Below are 20,093 nucleotides of genomic sequence, written 5' to 3'. Positions count from 1 at the left end.
AGGGCCAATCTTCCTCAGCAAAAAAAAAAAGAGGAGGATTGGCATTGGATGTTAGCTCAGGGCTAGTCTTCCTCACAAAAAAAATAAATAAATAAATAAAGGTAAAGATCATTGCTTTTTTCAAAATCATTATGGCTTAGTGTATGAGAAAGTACTAAAAGCAAATGTCATAATTTCCCTTCAGCAGGCCCTTCAAAATCACGGGAAAAACAATCATAAAAATAATTGCTACAACAATAATTAACACCTTATGTTTGTTTAACCTGACTTTTCAATTTTCTCTGATTGTAGCTATACATAAATATTTTCTTATACTTCATCTGTTGCAATTATTCTAATAACGTGTTTTTTTTTATAATTTTATTTATTTATTTATTTTTTCCCCCAAAGCCCCAATAGATAGTTGTATGTCATAGCTGCACATCCTTCTAGTTGCTGTATGTGGACTCGGCCTCAGCATGGCAGGAGAAGTGGTGCGTCAGTGCGCGCCCAGGATCAGAACCTGGGCTGCCAGCAGCGGAGCACGTGCACTTAACCGCTAAGCCACGGGGCCGGCCCTGCAATTATTCTAAATGGTCTTTATACCTAGCATAGTGGGAAATTATAATGATCTGAAAACTCATTAGCAATGTATTCATGAGGAATCAAAATAGTTTCAGAATTCAACAATAACCTAAATGTAAATTTTTGTTTATTGAGGTACAGTAATCATTCACAAAGCAGTTAAACTAATAACCAAAATATTGTAGAGTATTGGAAGTTCCTCTGAGTTGTGTTGAGTAGAACTATTTAAGAAATCTCAACTTTAACCTTTATTTTGTTATGGTGATATCATCTCCTGACCTAGAATATAATTGGGGGGTGGGGGGAGATTTTATATATATATCTATGTCTGTCTGCCTGCCTATCTATCTATCATCTATCTATCTCCCACAAAAAGTTAATTAGGAGAGTCCTACGATATTAAAAAACTAAACAACAAAATATAGTCTCTTTCTTCAAGCACCCAGCATACTCCTCTTCAGTTTTCATCTTCTCCAGTCAGCCATAATCTCCATGAGAGCAGGGACAGTGTTTGATTTACCGCTGAGTCCCCAGCACCTAGCATAGCACCTGCACACAGAGTGACTGTAACTGCAAAAGAAGTGCACACCAGGGTTTAGTCTTCCTATGGCCACCAGCAGATCTCAAAGCCTCATTGTTACAGCTCCAAGATGGTGGCTTGTGCCATTCACCTCTCTTCTCATAACTTTTTTCATTTTCTAGTGGGAATAAGGCAAGGCGGAAATGCAAGTGTCTTCTCCCATCAGAGAGGATAGGGAAACCTATTGGTAGGGTTCAGTGTGAACTGATTTAAGAATGTGTCCTGAATGTTGGTTTCAAGCCTAATTCCTTACTTTATGCTCTGCCTCCTGTCCTTAAACATGAGTGCTGCAAGTTCCATCCAAATCAGGGCTAGGTTAGTATGGTTCCTGTTAACTCAGATTTTATTTCATTCAGAACAGACAGAATGGGCCACCAGTGGACGGATTCTCTTAGGAAAGCCAGGCTGCATTACTTGACTTGAATGCTGCTTCATTTCACTAACATTCCTTTTATCTTAAGCATGGCCTCTAACCTTCATTAACATCAAAAAGATTTTGTTAAGTACTTTGATGGAACATGGCACTGTACAAAGTGGCTTACACAAACCAGATCCTTGTCATTTAGAAATTTAAAATCACAGACATGAAACAGAAATATTTATGGGATTTATATGCTTTATGCATATAAATTTATTTATAGAAAACCATTCCCTGATTTACTTTGCATGATTAATAATAGCTAATACTTACTGAATCCTAACTCCATCCCAGGCACTGTGTGATGGAATACTTTACATGCATCTTCTCCACTAAGCCCCCAACAGCAGGGAGGAAGATGATGTATCAGCAAGTTAAGTAAACCGCCTAAGGAAGGTCACACACTTGTGACATTAATCTGGTTTGGAGGCCCATTTCTTAACCATTCTGACCGACCCCTGCCCTTTGGCTTATCACCTCCTTGCCCACAGATCTGTCGCCCCGTAACAGCCAAACGTGCCAGCTCAGCTTTCAGAGGAGCAACTGCCTCGAGCACAGCAGAGATTGTGACAGGCACAGTGTGGTGACTGAAGCTCCTTAACAAGTTAAATCCTCGGGGAGCTAGACAGTGTTGGATTAAGTGCTGTTAAGAACAGGGCCGCCCTGACAGAGCAGAATTATCAATCAGATTCAATTCCATTCTAAAAATAAAATCTGGACAGGTGAGACTCCATTCTGTTTAAAAGAGCTCTTTATTTAATCTGTGGATAAACCTTCATGAGGAATGTTCATGTTCCCTGACTCCCCTTCAAGCTTCTGTCCTCACTTGTCCCTCGTATCACTCCGCAACTTCCAGTTGGAGAACTCTATGGTCGCTTCTACCGCCTTGTCAGCCGTCAGTCCTCAAGCCGCTGCAACCTGGCTTCTGCTGGAAGTGCTCTCACAAAGGTCAGCAACGACAATAAACCATCATTACAACACCACCCAGTGCTGCTTGTGGATTTACTGCGTGCCAAACTCAGCGCTTTATTTACCTTGGAGGGAGAAACCAGGAGAACCAGAGGGCCGAACAGGACTTGCAGATGGTTTTGGCTTAGTCGGCTCAGTTTTTAAAAATTAAGTCGACACTGAAAAGTCAGAATATTTCAGACAGAAATCCGAGTTTTTGAGACGTGCCGTCCAGTTTGCTACAGTCCCCACGGTGAATGCATGTGCACTTGGACCTCCTCACCTCTCTCATTTATGTTCCCTGCCTGATCCCTGCAGGATCATGACTTACTATCTGGGAAGGATTGGACAGCTGCCAGGAAGAGAGACCGGCTCAAACTAGCTCAAGACAAAAGACGGGGGCTATGAAACAGCAATCCAAGGGCAGGCACTGTGGCAGACCTGGACTCCCGGAAACCGAGACTGGAAGGAAGACACTGGCAGCCCCCTTGTTAGTGTCTCTGCTTTTCACTCCATTGTGGCTCCATTCTCATCTTGTCACAGATTGCCTTCCTCTTCTTATTCTTCATTTCTGTTCCCTCATTGCCTCAACTCGCTCAAAGCTTCTCATCCCCACCCCACTCCCCTCACAGCATCTTCCTTTATACTCCTACTGCTAACTGCCTTCATCTTTCAATTTTCCAACTGTAAATTCCTGAAAGAGGACCAACATGTATTTTCAAGCCTGGTCATATACGTCATAAATTACTTTCAAGCTGCAATAGTTCACACTGGGGGAAGTACACAGATGTGGTCCAAACATCTGTAACCAGGTAGAGTGGGAGTATCCTTCAGAAGGGCTGTGGGTTGACAGATACTATAAGGCATAACTGAGACAATATCCTAAGCGTAATTAATCCTCATAACAATCTTGAGTGACAACCATTATTTATACTCATTTTCTGGACATGAAAACCGAGGCTTAGAGAGGTGACAAAATTTGCCCAAGGTCCTAAGTGCCCTAACTCAAGCTGCCTAACAAATAAACTCCAAGCCTCCATTTTCACTAGTATCTTTCTTGGCTTCCATGCTGAGTAACGTGCTTGCTACTCTCTTCTTCCTGTAATTTGAAACTCTCCTCTCGGGTTCTGCCTACTGTACTCTTCTGGTTTTGTACTTTTCTGATTGCTTTTCCACTCTTAAATTCCGTGTTCTCCTTCCAATTCTTAAATGTAGGAGTTCTCCAAGGGACTCTTCGTGGCTGCTTCTTGTCTGTTTCTATACTTTCTTCTTAGACAAATTCATAGGCTTTTACAGATTTGGATATAGTCAGACACCACAGTTTCTTAACCTGGGGTTCTTGGGCACACACGCCCCACACCCCCCAAGGGAACAGTGGATAGAATTTAGGAACTTCATGAATAAGAAAAAAATAACATCTTTATATCTTCACTAAACTCTACCCAAAATGTGCCAATTCCTTCAATTATGACTGTAGGCAACAAACCACCGTATTAGCAGCAAACATTTGTGACCTTGTTACCAATAGAAATCACAGGTAGTTTGATATTTCCTAACTGTTGCAAATGTCTCAAAATTTTATCTTTTCCCATTATATTTCAAAATCATGGTGGCTATTTAACCCACTACTAAATCTTGATATTTAATGCATTAATAAAGAAGTGTATATATTACCATATCAAAATTTTAATATTTTGATAACTGTTTTGTAATATTGTAATATAAGTAGTTTCCTCTGTAATCTTGTCTCTTCTATTTTCTGTATTTAGAAACATTTTGTTTTTGAGAAAGGGTCCATAGAGTTTATTAGATTGCTAAAGGTTAAGAACCCCTGCTTTAAAACACTGTAGCCTGTTAACTAACCTTATTATGGTGATCATTTCACAATATATCCATATATCCAATCATCATGTTGTAGACTTTAAATTTACACAATGTTATATATCCATTATATCTCAATAAAGCTGAGGGAAAAACTGACACTCTAGCCAGATGGAGTAATGCTTTAGTCCAGGGGTCCTAAAACTATGACCTGTGTGTCAAATCCAGCTGGTTGTCTGTTTTGTAAATAAAGTTTTATTAGAACACGTTCTTTTTCATAGGAATGACTTGGAAAGGGGATCAAGTCTTAGGCAAAGCAGGAGCAACTTCCCTAAATCCTAATGACCTACTCAGCTTTCTGAGTTCTGTCTTTAAGTTTCAGCTGCCTGCTTTATCTGCAGACTTTACTTGTCAGATGGGCATCTAATCCTCTCTGTGGGCTGATACCCTGGTGATGATCTTGGACAGCTAGCTTATATCCCAGATTGCTTCCTATTCTCGGTCACTCTTCCCCTTTGTCTACTGACGCGGGTCTCAACTCTGTACCGGCCATGTGGGTTCCTGGACTGCTAACACTTTGTCCTGCATATAAGCTCTAGAGATAAACTTTTTCAGGGTGGAAAAAACAGAGCTAACCAGTACCATCTATGATCATAGTTCTGATCATATCCTTCTCTTCCTCAGAATCCTCACAAATTAAGTACAAACTTCTCAGGGCGCTTTTGGTTGCATAAAACAGAAATCTACTTATGTTTCTGTTGTGAGTGAGTGAGGAATGAGGAATTTAGGATATAGATACAGGGATGTTACACAGGCCTCAAGAGCAGGGTTATAGCAACAGGTTGAATCATAAACAGGGATTGGCAAACTTTTTCTGTAAAGGACCTGATAATAAATGTACTAGGCTTTGAGAGCCATATGGTTTCTGTCACTCTGCCATAGACAATATGAAAAAGAATGTGTTCCAATAAAACTTTATTTATAAAACAGACAACTAGCTGGATTCCACACACAGGTCATAGTTTTAGCATCTGTGGACTAAAGCATTATCAGAACTTTCTGAAACTCATCTGTCACCCTCCACATGTCTGCTTTGTTGTTCTCTTGCTCCTGACTAGCTTCTTCAGCTTCTCTGGTTCTCATGTTGGAACATGGCTTCTGAAAGCTCTGAGCTTTCATGTCACAAGTTAAAGTTCAAGCTCTCTCTCTCTTTCCCAGTCCTATTTACAGATCCTTAGGGCAGGGATGTTGCCTGGCCTTACCTGGGTCAGGGCTCACCATTACGCCAATCCAACGTGGCCAGGGGTCTGGGTCTTGCTGTATGAACAGGGCTTCGGGACACCACTCCTACAACCTCTTGGATCAGAGCAAGGAACAGATTCCAGAAAAGGGCAAGGAGCTGGGCAAACAACCCAGTGTGAGTCCCATGTGGCATTCATTCAAATGCACAAATCCCTATTGGTCCCCTCATATCCCTTTCTGAAGCAAAACCAACTCCTTGCAGTTCTCACACACACTATATATTCTAACCTGGCATCCCCCCTATCTGCCAGCAGAAATTCTACTCATCTTTAAAGTCTCTTCTAAAAGGGCACCCTTTCTGTCTCCTTCCTTTCTATCCACACAACACTCCATGGGCACAGTGTGTCTTGTTCTGTCTCTATTTCTGTACCTGTCTTTTTCTTTTGCAGACAATAGGTGCTCTGCTAACTGAGGAAATGACTTATTTAACTCCTCATCCACTCCCGACCTTTCAGAGAATATGCTCTGAGTTCCTATTTGTTGAATTTAACCTTATCTTCAAAGCTGAATAATTCCCAACTGAAGAAAATGCTGACTTTTATAAAGCTACATTTACATAAGAAATATAGTATCTACCTTTAATAAAATTATTTTAAATTTTATAAACATTCATTTCCACGTTTATGGTAGCCAAATTAAAGTATATGTGCAGAGAGATATTAACTACAGCAAAATTTATATTTAAAATGGTTGAATACTAAGAAGAAACAAATCCCCATTAGGATTGTATCTTCTGTTATTGTACTAAATTAAAAAGGAATACTACAGAAATGACTTAAGAAAAGTAATAGAAAGGTTGTAAACTTGAAGTATTCAAAATTGCTCTAAAAAACAAATGTTCCAAAACAATTAGTATTTGTGCAAGAAATTTACCAAAGAGCCAGAGACCTCATCATCTAATTTCTTTCTAGAACTGTTAATTAACATTGTTCCCAGAACTCTGCTAACCTCCCCCGCTGAAAGGAAGAAAGTAAATACAGTGCTGTGGGTAAAACTGGTTCATTTCCAGACACTGTGAGAGGCTGCGCTTTTGTGAAACAGAAAATACTTGCTAAGGAACTATTCCTAAACTATTAGCAACTACATAAAAGCTTTTTATCTAACAGCATCCTCCTGGGAGACTGCGCTGGAATGTGCAGCAGGTCTGAAAAAGGCACAGATTGGCTCAACTGTAAATATTAAGTGCACAGAAGCGAAGCCATTGTGTGGGGTAGGGGGGTGGGGGTGGGGTCCTGATTCCCAATGTTGATAGAAGGATTCTAATTTCGCCTGGTATTTATTTTTTCTACTACAATTACAGTTTTGCTAAGAAAAATAAAATATCGGTTGTGCTCTCATCTGATTTCTAATTTTCAGCGTCTACAGAAACAGAAAACCTCTCATTCACCTAAAAGAATCACTTTTCTGCAGTCGCCAGAGCCGCCGGGCAAACAGAGCAGCGCCCAGCCCCGCTGCCCCCACCGCAGCCCCCTCGTCCCTGGGCGCCCCCGAAACAGTGGGTCCCCGCGGCACGCTCGCGTCCGCTGACGTCTCGGAGCGCGGTGGGGGGATGCTCCAAACCAGTAAACCACAACACAGAACCCAAGCTTGGACTTGGAACCAAGCAAGCCCTTTTGCCCACTTTTCTTTGTCCTCGTCTCGCTGGGATCCTCGCCCCCTCCAGCCCCGGTCACGGCCTCTCCCGGACTCGGGGTGCGCTCCAGCCACCTGCGCGCGTGCAGGACTGACCGCAGTGAGCGGGGGCTGGCAGGAGCTCGCTCCACCGGCCGCCCGGGGAGAGCCCGAGACTACAACTCCCGGCATGCCCCGCAGCCAGCTCCCTCCCCTCCTCCCCCCGCGGCCGGCGGCCGGGAGGCTCCGGGCTTTTATCTGCGGACCCGGCGGGAGGGAGCCCGGTCCCCGCGGTCTTCCCACCGGAGCGCTCTGCTCCGCGGCGGCGGCGGCTTGTAGCCCAGTGTTGCGTCCGCGCCCGCGCCCGCGCCCGCCCGGAGCCCCACGGAGGCACACGGTCCGGCCGGCGGGAGGATGGTCATCCGCGTGTTCATCGCCTCCTCCTCGGGTTTCGTGGCGGTGAGCACTGCGGGGACCGCCGGCGGGCCGGGGGCGCGTCTGCGGGTGGGGGCGCGGTGCGGTCCTGCGGAGGCGCGCGGCGCTCGGCTCTGCGCGTCCCGGCGGCGGCGCGTCCGGCCGCGGGAGCCAGCGCCCGCAGGTGATCCATCACCCCGGGACAACAATGAACAGGGCGGGCAGCAGAGGTGGGTGGGGGACCCGGGCTCCCCCGTACGCCCACCCTCGCGGCCTGAGAGGGGGACGGCGCGGCGGGAAGATGGAGTCCGCGCGAAGCCCCCCGCTCCAGTTGGGTGGCTCAGGAATTTAGAGAAGGGGTGGTCCGAGGGTTTCGGGGGTCCCGCTCCCCTTGGCGTTAGTTCTTCTCGATTTGGGACGTTCAGCTTGGTTATGTTTTGTACGGGAGCTCTTTCAGCTGCTTGGTTTGCTAACCTAGCTCTTGAATGAAACAAGTTGAAGTGGGAATTGCTTTCCACTCTCCGTTCCCCGCCACCAAGTGTATTTCTTTAGTTTTGTACCTGCGCAAAGAGAACAGTATACCAGGTTTGTCCTGTCGTGCAGCGTTTTTTGTTTGTTTTGTCATCTTTTTGCCTGGGGTGCTATAAATGTTTTTATGTTTTCATGTAAGTGGGTGTGTTGGGTTTCTTTCCCCTTGTAATGCTGTGGTCATTTTCTTCTCGGGGATGTATAAATTGTGGTCTAATTATGTTAATCCGTTTTGTCTGGTCGATATTCCTGAATTTTTTTTTTTAGGAGGAAGAGAAGTTAAATAGCTAGATGTCAGACGCTAAGAAAAAATTCAGTAGTACACTTGATAGCCCACTAAGATAACGTAGCAATATGTTTTACATGATTATTAAGATTTGGTTTCCTTAGCTAAGTTAAATTATAGATTTAAGAGGCTCTTTCATGACATATATAATCAAATACATCAAAAAGTGCAATATCGGTTGCTTAAAATTTGGTCTGGCCAGTTTTCTGTCCAGCACCTCAACCAGATTGTCCCAAAATTTGTTTCTGAAGCAGGTGGAATGGAAGATGGAATAAAATATTGTTTGCAAATTCTTATAAACCTTTGAGGCTTTTTATTTAAAAAGAAATTATAATATAAAAAAGACTCCCTTTTGCATTAAAACGATAGATGGGAAACTCCAGCTTATCTTTATTTGCAGGCTGCACTGGTCCCCAGACCCCTGATAGTTCGGGGTTTCTATGTATTTGTGGTTGCTTAGTCATACCTGCCTTTTGTAGATTTCTCCACTGGAGCTACACTTCATGTGTTTGGAAACCCTACTATTTTGTAGGTAGAGTTTTTTCAAATGCACTCCTTCATAAGAATGCTACACAGCTTTTGGTTTCACCACCAACTTGCATGCGTCAGTAATTGTTCCAATAGCATTTTGTTGATTGGGGAAAGGATGCTTTATAGTATTAAGAAGCCTAGGCTACGTTGGACAAGTCAAAGTGAAAACTTAAGGTAGTTACTTGGCTTATCCTGTCAGGAGGTAGTAATAGCAAGATAGTTCTGGAACCCTGCATCTCTGTTTCCTCAATTCCATTAACAAATATTTATTGCCTGCCTGCTGTGTGCTTTTTTAATTTTTAAATTTCATACTGTGTGTTTTGCACATGAAGCTGGACTTAAGAGACCTAAGTTTTAATGCGGGCTGTGACTGGTGGTGTAAGCTTAGATAAGGTGCTCCCTCTCTGCTGAGTTTCTCTCCTGTAGAATGAAGGATTGTGATGAATAACTGAGAAGTGCACTCTGCTTTAAAATGTTTTCACTTCATCAGCTGGGGAAATGTGGGTAAATCCTCATAATAGCTTCTTTCACTTTAACAGTATACATATTAGCCTCAGAGTGAATTTTTTCTTTTCCTTCTGTGTTTTACTGTGATGTCTCAGGTCCCCCCACTGCCCCACTTGGTAGCATGTGTTCTGACGTGGTTTGATTTAAGCTGGAAGACATGCTTTGTTATGACATACCGTCCAGCCCATAAGCATTAATTATCTATTTTAATGGACCCAATCTTTTCAGTCTCAGACAGTCTCTAGCCACTGAGTCTCTCCAGTTGTAGTATTATCTCCTTTACCAGTACACAGTTTTTCTGTAATTATGTAACATCGATACTTTTGGAGATGTTAAGTTTATGCTTATATGCAAGTATAATGATTTCTGGGAGATAACGAAGTTGTTTAGATCAGCTCTTTGGCTGGGGAGGCTAATGGGGCTTATAATATAATATAGCATTAAGCTATATTAAGCTTTGGTGGCGGGGCCACAGTGTCTTCCCTCCAGCAGTGTTGCATTGACCGTTGGTGCTGTTTTATTCGGTGACCAACCATGACCAGCAAGTGCGTGGGAGAACAAATAATTTGATTCCCAAGTTGGTTTGGTTTTAGCTGAAGTTGATTAAACCACAAGGAAGAAATGTGACTAGAATTAGACTTAGCTAAGTAAGTCCCAGAAATTTCCAAAAAGATGCCCTGCCCCAATGAGCAGTAAATTTATACAATCCATTTAGAGAAAATCTTCATATCTTGTTCTGACTTCCCTGAACTCTCCAGCTTCAGCAGGTAACAGTGGTAGTTGGACTGGTTCACACCAAGGGGTGATTATTGCCCTCTTATCCTCCCCAGATCCAGCGCAAATCTGCTTTTACTGGGAAATAAAAGTGATGCCACATTATTATGCTACGGATACCTGAAAATCAGATTTCTTATGCAGCTGATGATGCTGTAGTGAAGGACATTTTAGTTCAGTCCTAAGAAAATAATATCTTCATAGAAGTATCATTTTAAAATTTAATTTATTCTGGTTGTGTACCCAAAAGAGGAGGTCTTGGTAACTTTATTCGGGAAATATATTAATATGACTTATTAATTTAAAAACATTGAAATCAGTTATTTCATTCATGCATTGTTTTATTCATTCATCAAGTATCTTGTAAGGGTCTGCTACTCGCTCGGCTCTGTCCTTGGTCTTGGGGGAACTGGAGGAGAATGGAGGGTGTGGTCTCTGTTCTCAAGGAATTCAGGTGGGGAGATAAGATAGGAAAGGTAAACCACCTGTGATAAAGTACAGCCCAAGGACACATGCCTCTTTCAGCAACATTCTTACCAGAGATAGAAATAATATAGGCAGCAGAGGGATGCATTGCAGGGTGTCAGATAAGGAGGAAAGGTGCCAGAAATCATCAAATATGCATGTGGGGGCCTTAGGCAGATGGCAAGGAGAGGAATTGAGTTAGATTTGGAACCTGAGAGAGAGTACACGCGCCCACCTTGTTCAGGCTGGAAAGGGAGGGTCAGGTGGCGGAGGTCCCTATGGACCTCTTTTGGGGACAGAGTAGACACTAAGTCCCTGAAAGGAGCCCACGATGACGAACTCCATAGTGCTCAGCATCTCAGAAATGTCCTCAGTATCTGCAACTTGCATGCTATCTGGAGCCTTTTGTCCCCAGGAACAAGGTGCTCTCTGGCAGGGAGAGAGCCCTGGTATGTGATTTTAGAAAAATCTTTACCCCCATTTGCTTTGACTAAAATTTCTCAAAAAGGAAATAAAGTCTTTCATTCTGTGTTAAAGTTCCTGGGCTCAGTTGTTAGAGCTGAAAGAAAACCTGAGGAGGTTTTCTGGTGACGTCCAACCACCTAATTTCACAGGGAAGGAAATTTGGGCGTAGAGATTAAGTGGTGTGCCGTGAGAGCATTTATGGCAGTCTGCAGAGCTGAGGGCTAAATGGAAGCCAGGCCTCCTGACTCCTGAATGTATTCATTCATACATTCATTTAGCAATGCGTTCATTCATGTCTTAATTCACCCTGGCATTCATCAAACAGTCATTGCAGGCCTGCTAAGTACCCGGCTCTTTGTTATGTGCTGTTAGGTGCTAGGTTTATGTGATGGTCAGAACAGACTTAGACTCTGGCCTCATGGCGCAAATCAGTGCTCTCTACAGCCCGAAAACTTGGGATGCACACCATTTAATCGAGGACGATGAAGGACTGATGCTGGCTCGGGGGGATGTTTCCCTGGGGCAGGGTGAAATGAGCTAGCAGTGTATCCCTGGATGTTGGAGAGGGACCTTCACTGGGAGCAAAAGATACAAAGACATTGGGAGCAAAGTTGGGAAACGTGGAGCTTTGCCCAGGGCTGCAACTATGTTTTCAAGTGGGAGTGGGGGTGGCAGGGGAACACACAGAAACTTTGCTCCGAGTTGTCTCGCTCTTTGCTCCTGTAGAAGGCATATCCTACTGCTTTGCGTGACTTATAGCTATTTTAAATATGTGATGATTAGTCAAGTAGTTGCATCTCCACAGAGTATATTCAGTGAAGCTTCGCTGTGTAAGATGCCTCTGAAAGGAGTTCCAAGGCAAAGTCAGGATGTGACCAGGTAGAACCACCTGAGCATAATTCCTAAGTGATTCTAATGCCAGAATGAACTAGTGAGGGTAAGCCTGGGCTCATTAGAATCCTTAACTCATTGAATTTTCAGAATCATTTGGCAAGGTAGTTATTTATTTCCATTTTACAGATGAAGATGCTGAAGTTAACTGACTTGGTTGAGATCATACATGGTAGATGGTGGGACCCTGAGTCAAACTCTGGTGGGGTGGCTCCAAAGCTTCTAGAGCAGAAGTTCTCCACTGTGGGCACTGTCGCACCCTTGGGGGAATGAGAGTACTAGGGAAGCTCGACGTCCTGCAGTGTGTCAGACAGTCCCCCATAAGAACTGCCCCCTCCAAAATACCAGTGGTACCCCTGACAAGAAACAGTGCCGAAGGGCGTTGGCAGGGGAGATGTGGAGTGAGGTTAGGGAAGAGGTGGGAGCGTACAAGCAGTGATCGGGAGAAGCAAGAATAAGTTGGGGGTGCAAGGACAAGGATGTGGTTGTGAGGGAAGGTCAGGCGAGGAAGGCGTATGTATTCTTTTCCTAGGGCTGCCATTAACAAAGTACCAAATACTGGGGGGCTTAAACCACAGAAATTTGTCTCACAGTTCTGGAAGCTGGAAGTCGAGATCAAGATGTCAGCAGGATTTCTTCCTTCTGAGGGCTGTGGGGGAGACTGTTCCATGCCTCTCTCCTAGCTTCTGGTGGTTTGCTGGCAATCTTGGGCATTCCTTGGCGTGTAGATATATCACGGTATCATCTGTCTTCATGTTCACATAGCACATGTGTGTCTGTGTCTGTGTCCAAATTTCCCCTTTTTATTAGGACACAGTCATTCAATTTGAGCCCACCTTAATGACCTCATCTTAACTTGATCGTCTGCAAAGATCGTATTTTCAAATAAGGTCACACTCATAGGTACTGGGGGTTAGGACTTTATCATCTTTTTGGGGGACACAATTCAACCCATAACAGCATGCAAGATGAGGGTTGAAATAGACTAATTGATGGAATTTTCCCCCTTTAATTGGAAAGACTATGGGCAAATTTCTTGAATCTTAAAGTCAGTAGCTAGATATGGAGTTAGATGAAATTATAGTCATTGTATAAGGTTTATTGCTAGAAAGGGAACTTTTTATTAATATCCCAAGTGAAGACCTGACCTGAGTTTTTCTAGTTCATTTTAATATTTCCCAACTTTGATATTTTTTTCCATTCTATAATATTTTAAACTTGTAAATCTAAATATGCTCAAGGGCATGGACTCCTTTATGAAATTAGGGACTTTTTATCCATTTGCATTAGGACACTTTAGATAAACATTTCAGTCTGTTTGAGGAAACTAAATTTTGACAACTATTTATAATGAAGTATAAGGTGGTTTCCACACTGCAGGAATGTAACACTGCTTGCGTCTTATTTTTTCTGGTTTTCAATTTTTTGATGAAAAACAGAAAAGGAAAACAACTATCGTGAAAAAAGTCAGCCGTTCTGCGGGATGCAGTGTGAGATACTAACTCTGAAGAATATTTCTTCTTCAGATTTTTTTCATGTTTAACTTATAAAAAGTTCCAAAATGAATTGTTTTTTTGTTAGTAAAGTTAGAAATGGTGACAGACTAGAAAAAGTCTAGATTCTTAGCAAATGTTTCACTTTTAAAAATAAAACTTAGGATGACTTACTGATTATTATATATGAAAGTTTAAAATACTTTATTTTGAAATGCAGATTTAAAAAAATGGGATCAAGAAATTGCTAGTTCAGCTGCTAAATGTTAATCTTTTAAAAAGTTACCTTCCAGTCTCTCAATTCAGAAGGAGACCCTTTTAGGTTTCAACAGTTTTTCATTAGGAACTCCTCTCATGGGTTTTATTTTAGCTGTAGTGTTAGTTAGAAACTCAACTTGTTCTGATTTCAATCACGTTCCTGTATTCGTTATTTTTCTGATTAATTTTATATTATATTGTTTATCTATTTTGCGAAAAAGGATCTTAGCTTTTCAAAGTAGAAATTTAGTGAAAACTTATTTTTTTCTATGAAATTGCAAATGTTTGTTAACATTTGAGAGAAATTTTCCACTTCTGATTATGTCCTATTGTCTTTTTGGATCCTCTTTCTAGTTGTAGCTTAAAAACATGTCATTGAACCTTTCTGTTTAGTCTTTTCTAGACCAATAGTGATCAGTATGTGTCCTTGCTGATTTTTTGATTGGTGGTTGGGCTGGCTGGAGAAGTGGGAATGGGGGTGGACTTGGAGGCTGGAAGCCTGGACCAGCTGCAGCTGAGCAGTCTGCTATAAGGCAGTGTGGTTTCCCTCCTGTCCTCGTAATAGGCTAATCTGAGTTTATCTGCCTGCACTGGCTAGTTACTCAGAAACTGGACTATGGTAATGTAAAGTTAGTGTTGTTATTTCTTGTATGTTTGATTGTTTTTTCCAAACTCTAAAAAAAGAATTCAACCTAGGAAAAGTACTTAATTGAATATTTCCCCTTCTGGACTCAGGACAGCTTTGCTGAAGGACTGAAAGCTGAATTAGGTGCTGGCAGATGGGGGCCCCCACCTATAGACCTATAGGTACTTTTTAGGCTGGTGCAGCCCCTAGGAGACTCTGGAACAATTTGGTTGGTCTCCTAGATCTGATTCCCTTTGCTATTACCATTGACAGCTTGCTTTGAGGGGGCCTGACTTGTTGGGGCTGGCTCGGGACCTGGCAGAACCCCAAGAGGGGTTTCCTGGAACTGACCCCTGAGGGTAGAAGGGCAGGGCACGCCATACATCAGGGTGGGTTGCCTTGTTGTGGGACCTTTGTGGGCCCTCTGCCAACTTTGCTTCAGAGCTCCTGAAGCCAGAAATGGAATGTTGGCTGTCACCAAGGGCAAAGGGTTCTAAGGGCTTCAGGATGCGTTTTCCATTTCTTACCGGTGAAGGCCCAAACCTGGAAATGGCTTTTGTCATTTTGGACCTAGTGGCTTTGGGAGTGGAGGGCTGAGAGTAAAAGAGACCCAAGTAGGTGACTTGCTCGACAGGTGAGTTCAGTGGTATTTGGTGAATGCAAATATAGTTCGTCAGCAGCTATTGCTGTGTACCAATTTTTGTATTAAAGACAAAGCAAAACAAAAAACCCAAAGCAACAGAAGCAACACAGCTTTTGAGTTGGTTTGTTTTCCTCCTGTGGGTTGCACAAGGGCTGGGCGTATGGTCTTCATTCATGACATTCCTGTGAGGATTGAAGCTTACTTTCTCTGCTGTAGTATTTATGTTCATTAGGACAGTTGCTTTGAGTGGGAATTGGCCACTTTCAGAAGCCTGGGTCCCCAATTGACAGGAGTTTTGGGTTGCACTGTCCTTTTATGATAAATAAACTACTTTCTACCCAAAGTAGGTGTTTGGGTTGAGTATTTGCTGATTTATTTAATTCTGGAATCAACTTATACTCAACCCAGGCACCTACTTCTGCCTCATCTATGGATTATCTATCACTGGAGGGCAGCGTAGCCTCATGGTTAAGGCAGGGGCTGAGTCCAAATCCTAGCTCTGCTGTTGATGAGGGACGTGGCCTTAGGCAAGTAGTCTCAGTCTCTTCATTTGTAAAAGTGGGATAGTAGTGGTACCTCCTGCATAGGATTGCTGTGTATTCGGAATAAGGCAGTTAGCAGAGTGCCAGGTGCATAGTAAGTACTCAGTGCGTGTTAACCATTATTTTTATTATATCATCATTATCATCAGCAGCAGTAGTAATAGCAATAATAAAAAAATAAAAAATTATAACCTTGGATCGTGTAAGATCTTTAATCATCAACAAAATTATGTATAGTACATAGTACTTACTAAGCCAAGGATGCATGCTGGTATAATTTTAGAGTTTTTAGTAAATTTAAGTATAGAGAGTTTTCTACTGAAATTTGAATTAATAAGAACATTACAATTCGAAGTCATTCCCCAAACAAACCACTTAATTAGAGTTCTTCTGTAATTTTTGAACATTTTATAGGTACACAGTGTGTTGTGCATGAGTAACTAAACCATCTTTATTCACTGCCTACACAGTGCTTACTGTGCAAATAGGCACTATTCTTTGCTGTACATAGTACATGATTTTCGAGTCCTGGTTTGATCTAAGGCTTCCCAAACTTGGCAAGTAGATTTCATCCCAAATGACAGCTCTGACGGATGGATGGTGGCTGCCTGGAGACCTGGGAGAGGGGTTTTCAGATCCTTGTCTGGGTCAGCTGGAGAACAGTGGGATTGATTGTTGATGTCTGCTCCGGCACTGGAGGAGGAAGGACCAGGGCCTGTGCCGCGTATTTGCCAGCCCTGTCTTGCACTCTGTACGCTTGGACTCTGCTTTCAGATTTCTGTAACTGAATGTAGAATATTTTGAGTCTCTGAGTAAGAGGCAAGAGGAACATGAGATACCAAGTTGAATTGATGGATAAGATCCCCTGCGAATGTCTCACCCCACATTAGGGGACGGGTGGTGGAGAAGGGCCAGGATTTCTGTGTTTGATGAAGATGAGTGGTACTTGCCAGAAAGACGGTGCTTATCCCGACGGTGGAACTGAGCACTGAATCTCGAGGCTTGTGACATGGTGGTGGAGTGCTTTCAGATCTGGCAGGGGGGCAGGTGGATGGTGGTAAAGAGGTAGGGGGCTTTGTGGAAACAGGTGCTGGAGACAGGAGAGGGAGAGACACACTGGGATGGGGTCTCTAGGAGGTGCCTGTCCTCTGTGCTGAGCCTCGCAGCACTGAAGGGTCAGTGAACAGTTAGGGTTTACCTGTGCCCAGCTTGTGGTAGGGTTTTCCCTGCAGCTTATTTAATCGTTACAATGATCCTACAAACTGTGGTTTATTATATTGATTTGACAGATGAGAATGTTGAGGTAGAGGGTGGTTAAGTAACATGCCTAGGATCACGTGGCTCAGTGAGTCCAGATTCGAACCCCTATCTTCTGATTGTGTCCAGTACTTTTTCATCACCTCCCACTGCCTACCGGAAGAGCCCCTGACCGGAGACCAGTGAGAACCAGGAAACAGGCTGGGATAACAGTGTGTGAGCTCAATCTAAAGAAAGGGGGAGGGGCAGGACTCCGAAAGAGCAGTTCTAGGGGTCCCCACTCAGCTGTTGAGCAGGTAATTGTGGGCACAGTATCCTCAGGGCATGTGAAAGCAGTGGCCTTGCTTCCGCAGAGACTGATAAAAGCTATAAGCAGTGTGGGTTGAATTGGAAGGCTAGTATTCATAATAATAATTATAATAACAACTGCATTCACACCACTTACAGGATGTACTAGGGCCTTGCGTTTGTCTTCCTTAAAGTACCTCGGCATGGTGGCCGTTCATATTCTCTCTCCCTCTCCCCCTCTCTAATAGGATAGGAAACTGAAGCTCAGAAACTTTGAATAACTTGCCTTGTCATAGAACCCATAAAGTTCAGACACCCAGATTTGTGCCATCGTTTTTCTTAATGGCTATGTCCCAGAGGAAGGAATCAGAGATTAAAGAGAAATTAGAATAAGCAATGCTCTGAAGGGACTGTTGGATGTCCTGAAACCAGGCGTGTGATTTGCCTCAAATGTGATTCTCTTGCTGTGTGTGATAAAGTTGAGTAGAATGGACTTGATGTATTGAACCCAAGGGAGCAGAGTGGGATGGGATGGGAGGGTAATATGGGAGAAGGAAATGTGGGCTGGGTGGCTGGAACCCAGGGAGGGGGCCGAGGGCGGAGATATTTAATCTCTTGGGACCTTTTGGGCAACATGAGATCTACCTGGACAAATGGTGGTGGTGAAAGTACGTGCTCTCATTCTTTCATCTTGAATCCTGGGTTCCTGGGAGACATTTTCTCCATGGGCTGATCATTCCCTGTTTCTTACCCTGCAACTAAAGTGTCCTTTTGAGTGGAAAGAGTTTATCCGTATATTGCAGCCTTCTGTAGGAGTTCAATACAAGAGTGACTAGAAAGTGGGAATCAGGAGCTGAGCTGGAGCTGGAGTCAGGGCTGTTAGTGGTTGGAGGGGAGAGCAGGAAGGCCTGTGGAGTGCAGGCAGCCGCTGTGTGTGTAAAGGAAAAGGGGATCAACACACACAGGAAGGTAGGAGGGGCCCGCAGGAGTGGGTCCGGGAAGCCGCTGATCATACACTTCACTGCCGGGTTTACTTGTTTCAAGATCTTTTTGCCTCGTTCATTGTCAGCCATCTCTCTTTTTAAGATCAGATTCTTTACATGTAATTTACTGAGAGAGCCTCATAAACTTGGTAGATAGAAGAAATTTGTGTGATACAAGCAAGGTGATATGTGGAAAGAATGTGGCTTTTAGGAGCAGAAAGACCTGGCTTCGAATTAATGGTTCTGGTAACCTAACCAGCACGGTGGCTTAGCAAGTCTTTTAACTTCTCTGGATCTCAGCGTCCCCATTTGTAAAGTTGTTGGAGCTTAATGAAATGGCAGCCATTAATAATAATATGAGTTTCATATAAATTTGTCAGCAGTAATTCTCTGATCCTTTGTGAGTTTTCAACTTTAAACGAACTATTAGGATTTAATTAAGGAAAAAATTGTTCTTATAATTGGACAATAGGTCCTGAGTTCAATGGAATGCATCCATGGGAAGACCTGAAACTGACATTGTTTATTAGGGTTAGTGGAGGTTTGAGGTCAGGGGTCTGGGTTTGGCAACTGAAACCCCTTTGATATTGACTTAACACAGTGTTATTTATTTATTTATTTATTTAGATGAGGGATATTGGCCCTGAGCTAACGTCTGTGCCCAGCTTCCTCTGTTTTGTATATGGGACGCCGCCACAGCATGGCTTGATGTAGATCTGTGCCTGGGATCCAAACCCTTGAACCCTGGGCCACTGAAGTGGAATGTGCTGAACATAACCACTACGCCACTGGGCCAGCCCCAACACAGTGTTTTAAAAGTTTTTTGAGCAAAGATTTTAAATGCTGGGACATGTCTTTCTCACATACATGTAATCTGAATTTCCCACTCTTCTGGAGACATCTGAAGGTCTCTTGACTGCAGTGCCTCACTCTATCATGGCAGGGATCCGTTGAAGCTGATTAGTGGTGGCCCTTTCTGGGGTGTACCCTGGGAGTCTCTACAGCACCCCCACCATTCCCACCGTCTTCCTAACTCTGAGCCATTTGTTATTGATTTGTGTGATTCTTTTTCTTATAATTGAAGATATTTCTTGGCATCTATGTCTATCTAAAGTGGGAAATCACAAGATTATATTGAAAGAGTTATATATGTTTCATGAAGAATGGGAGCCAGTGAAAGTTTTCTTGTGGAAGGAGGGAAATAATAGTCCTGTTATTAGGAATTGGTTGGCTTCATTCCTTTATGTTAACCACCTGACTCCTGAGGGCATTTGAATTTTCGACTCTGTGTGGAAGCGAATTGTTATGGGGAGTAAAAAATGTCTCTATCCTGTTTGTGCATGGTGCCAGCCTCCCAGTCACTCTGTAATCTCAGAACTGCTGCTTCAGTCATTATAGGACAGACCTTCCTTGGAAAGCTTAAAAATAGAGTGGATCACACCCCACGCCAGGGTTTATCACTGGCATCACTGTTGACGTTTGGCACTGGGTCATTCTTTGTTGTGGGGGGCCGTTCTGTGCATTGCAGACATAGAGCAGCATGCCCTGTCTCTACCTGCTGGGTGCTAGTAGCAGCCCCTGCCCCCAATTGTGACAACCAGAATGTCTCTAGGCATTCTCAAATGTCCCCTGGGGGCATAATCACCCTTGGTTGAGAACCCCTGCTCTGATCTACAGTAACAGAGAGGAAATGCTCACCATGTGAGAAGACTCAGGTTGCTTTACAACTGGAAGGAACTGAAGAGATCATTCAGTTCATCTTTCTCTTCTGATGAGGTGTGAGCTGTTAAATGACTAGTTCAAGTCTACACTGCTTGTCCTGAAACTTTGAGAGCAGTGTGTTGTGGACCTAGAGTACTGCATTGGGAGCTGGGAGACTGGGAATCTGGTTCTGGTGAT

The 20,093-nt window shown here is 43.3% G+C and overlaps 1 protein-coding gene across 1 annotated transcript in view; it reads left to right on the top strand.

Moving 5' to 3' along the window:
• The first annotated feature begins 7,530 nt into the window (after positions 1–7,530).
• SH3BGRL2 (SH3 domain binding glutamate rich protein like 2) overlaps positions 7,531–20,093 on the top strand; it is a 59,915-nt gene continuing 47,352 nt past the window's right edge. The window contains exon 1 of the mRNA XM_058566736.1: positions 7,531–7,703. Coding sequence (XP_058422719.1) covers positions 7,659–7,703 — 45 coding nt within the window. The 5' untranslated portion in view covers positions 7,531–7,658. The remainder of the gene's footprint in view (positions 7,704–20,093) is intronic.

Source organism: Diceros bicornis, chromosome 23, assembly GCF_020826845.1.
Source record: "Diceros bicornis minor isolate mBicDic1 chromosome 23, mDicBic1.mat.cur, whole genome shotgun sequence".
Classification (NCBI taxonomy): Eukaryota; Metazoa; Chordata; class Mammalia; order Perissodactyla; family Rhinocerotidae; genus Diceros; species Diceros bicornis.
This window is presented reverse-complemented; position numbering and strand designations above follow the sequence as displayed.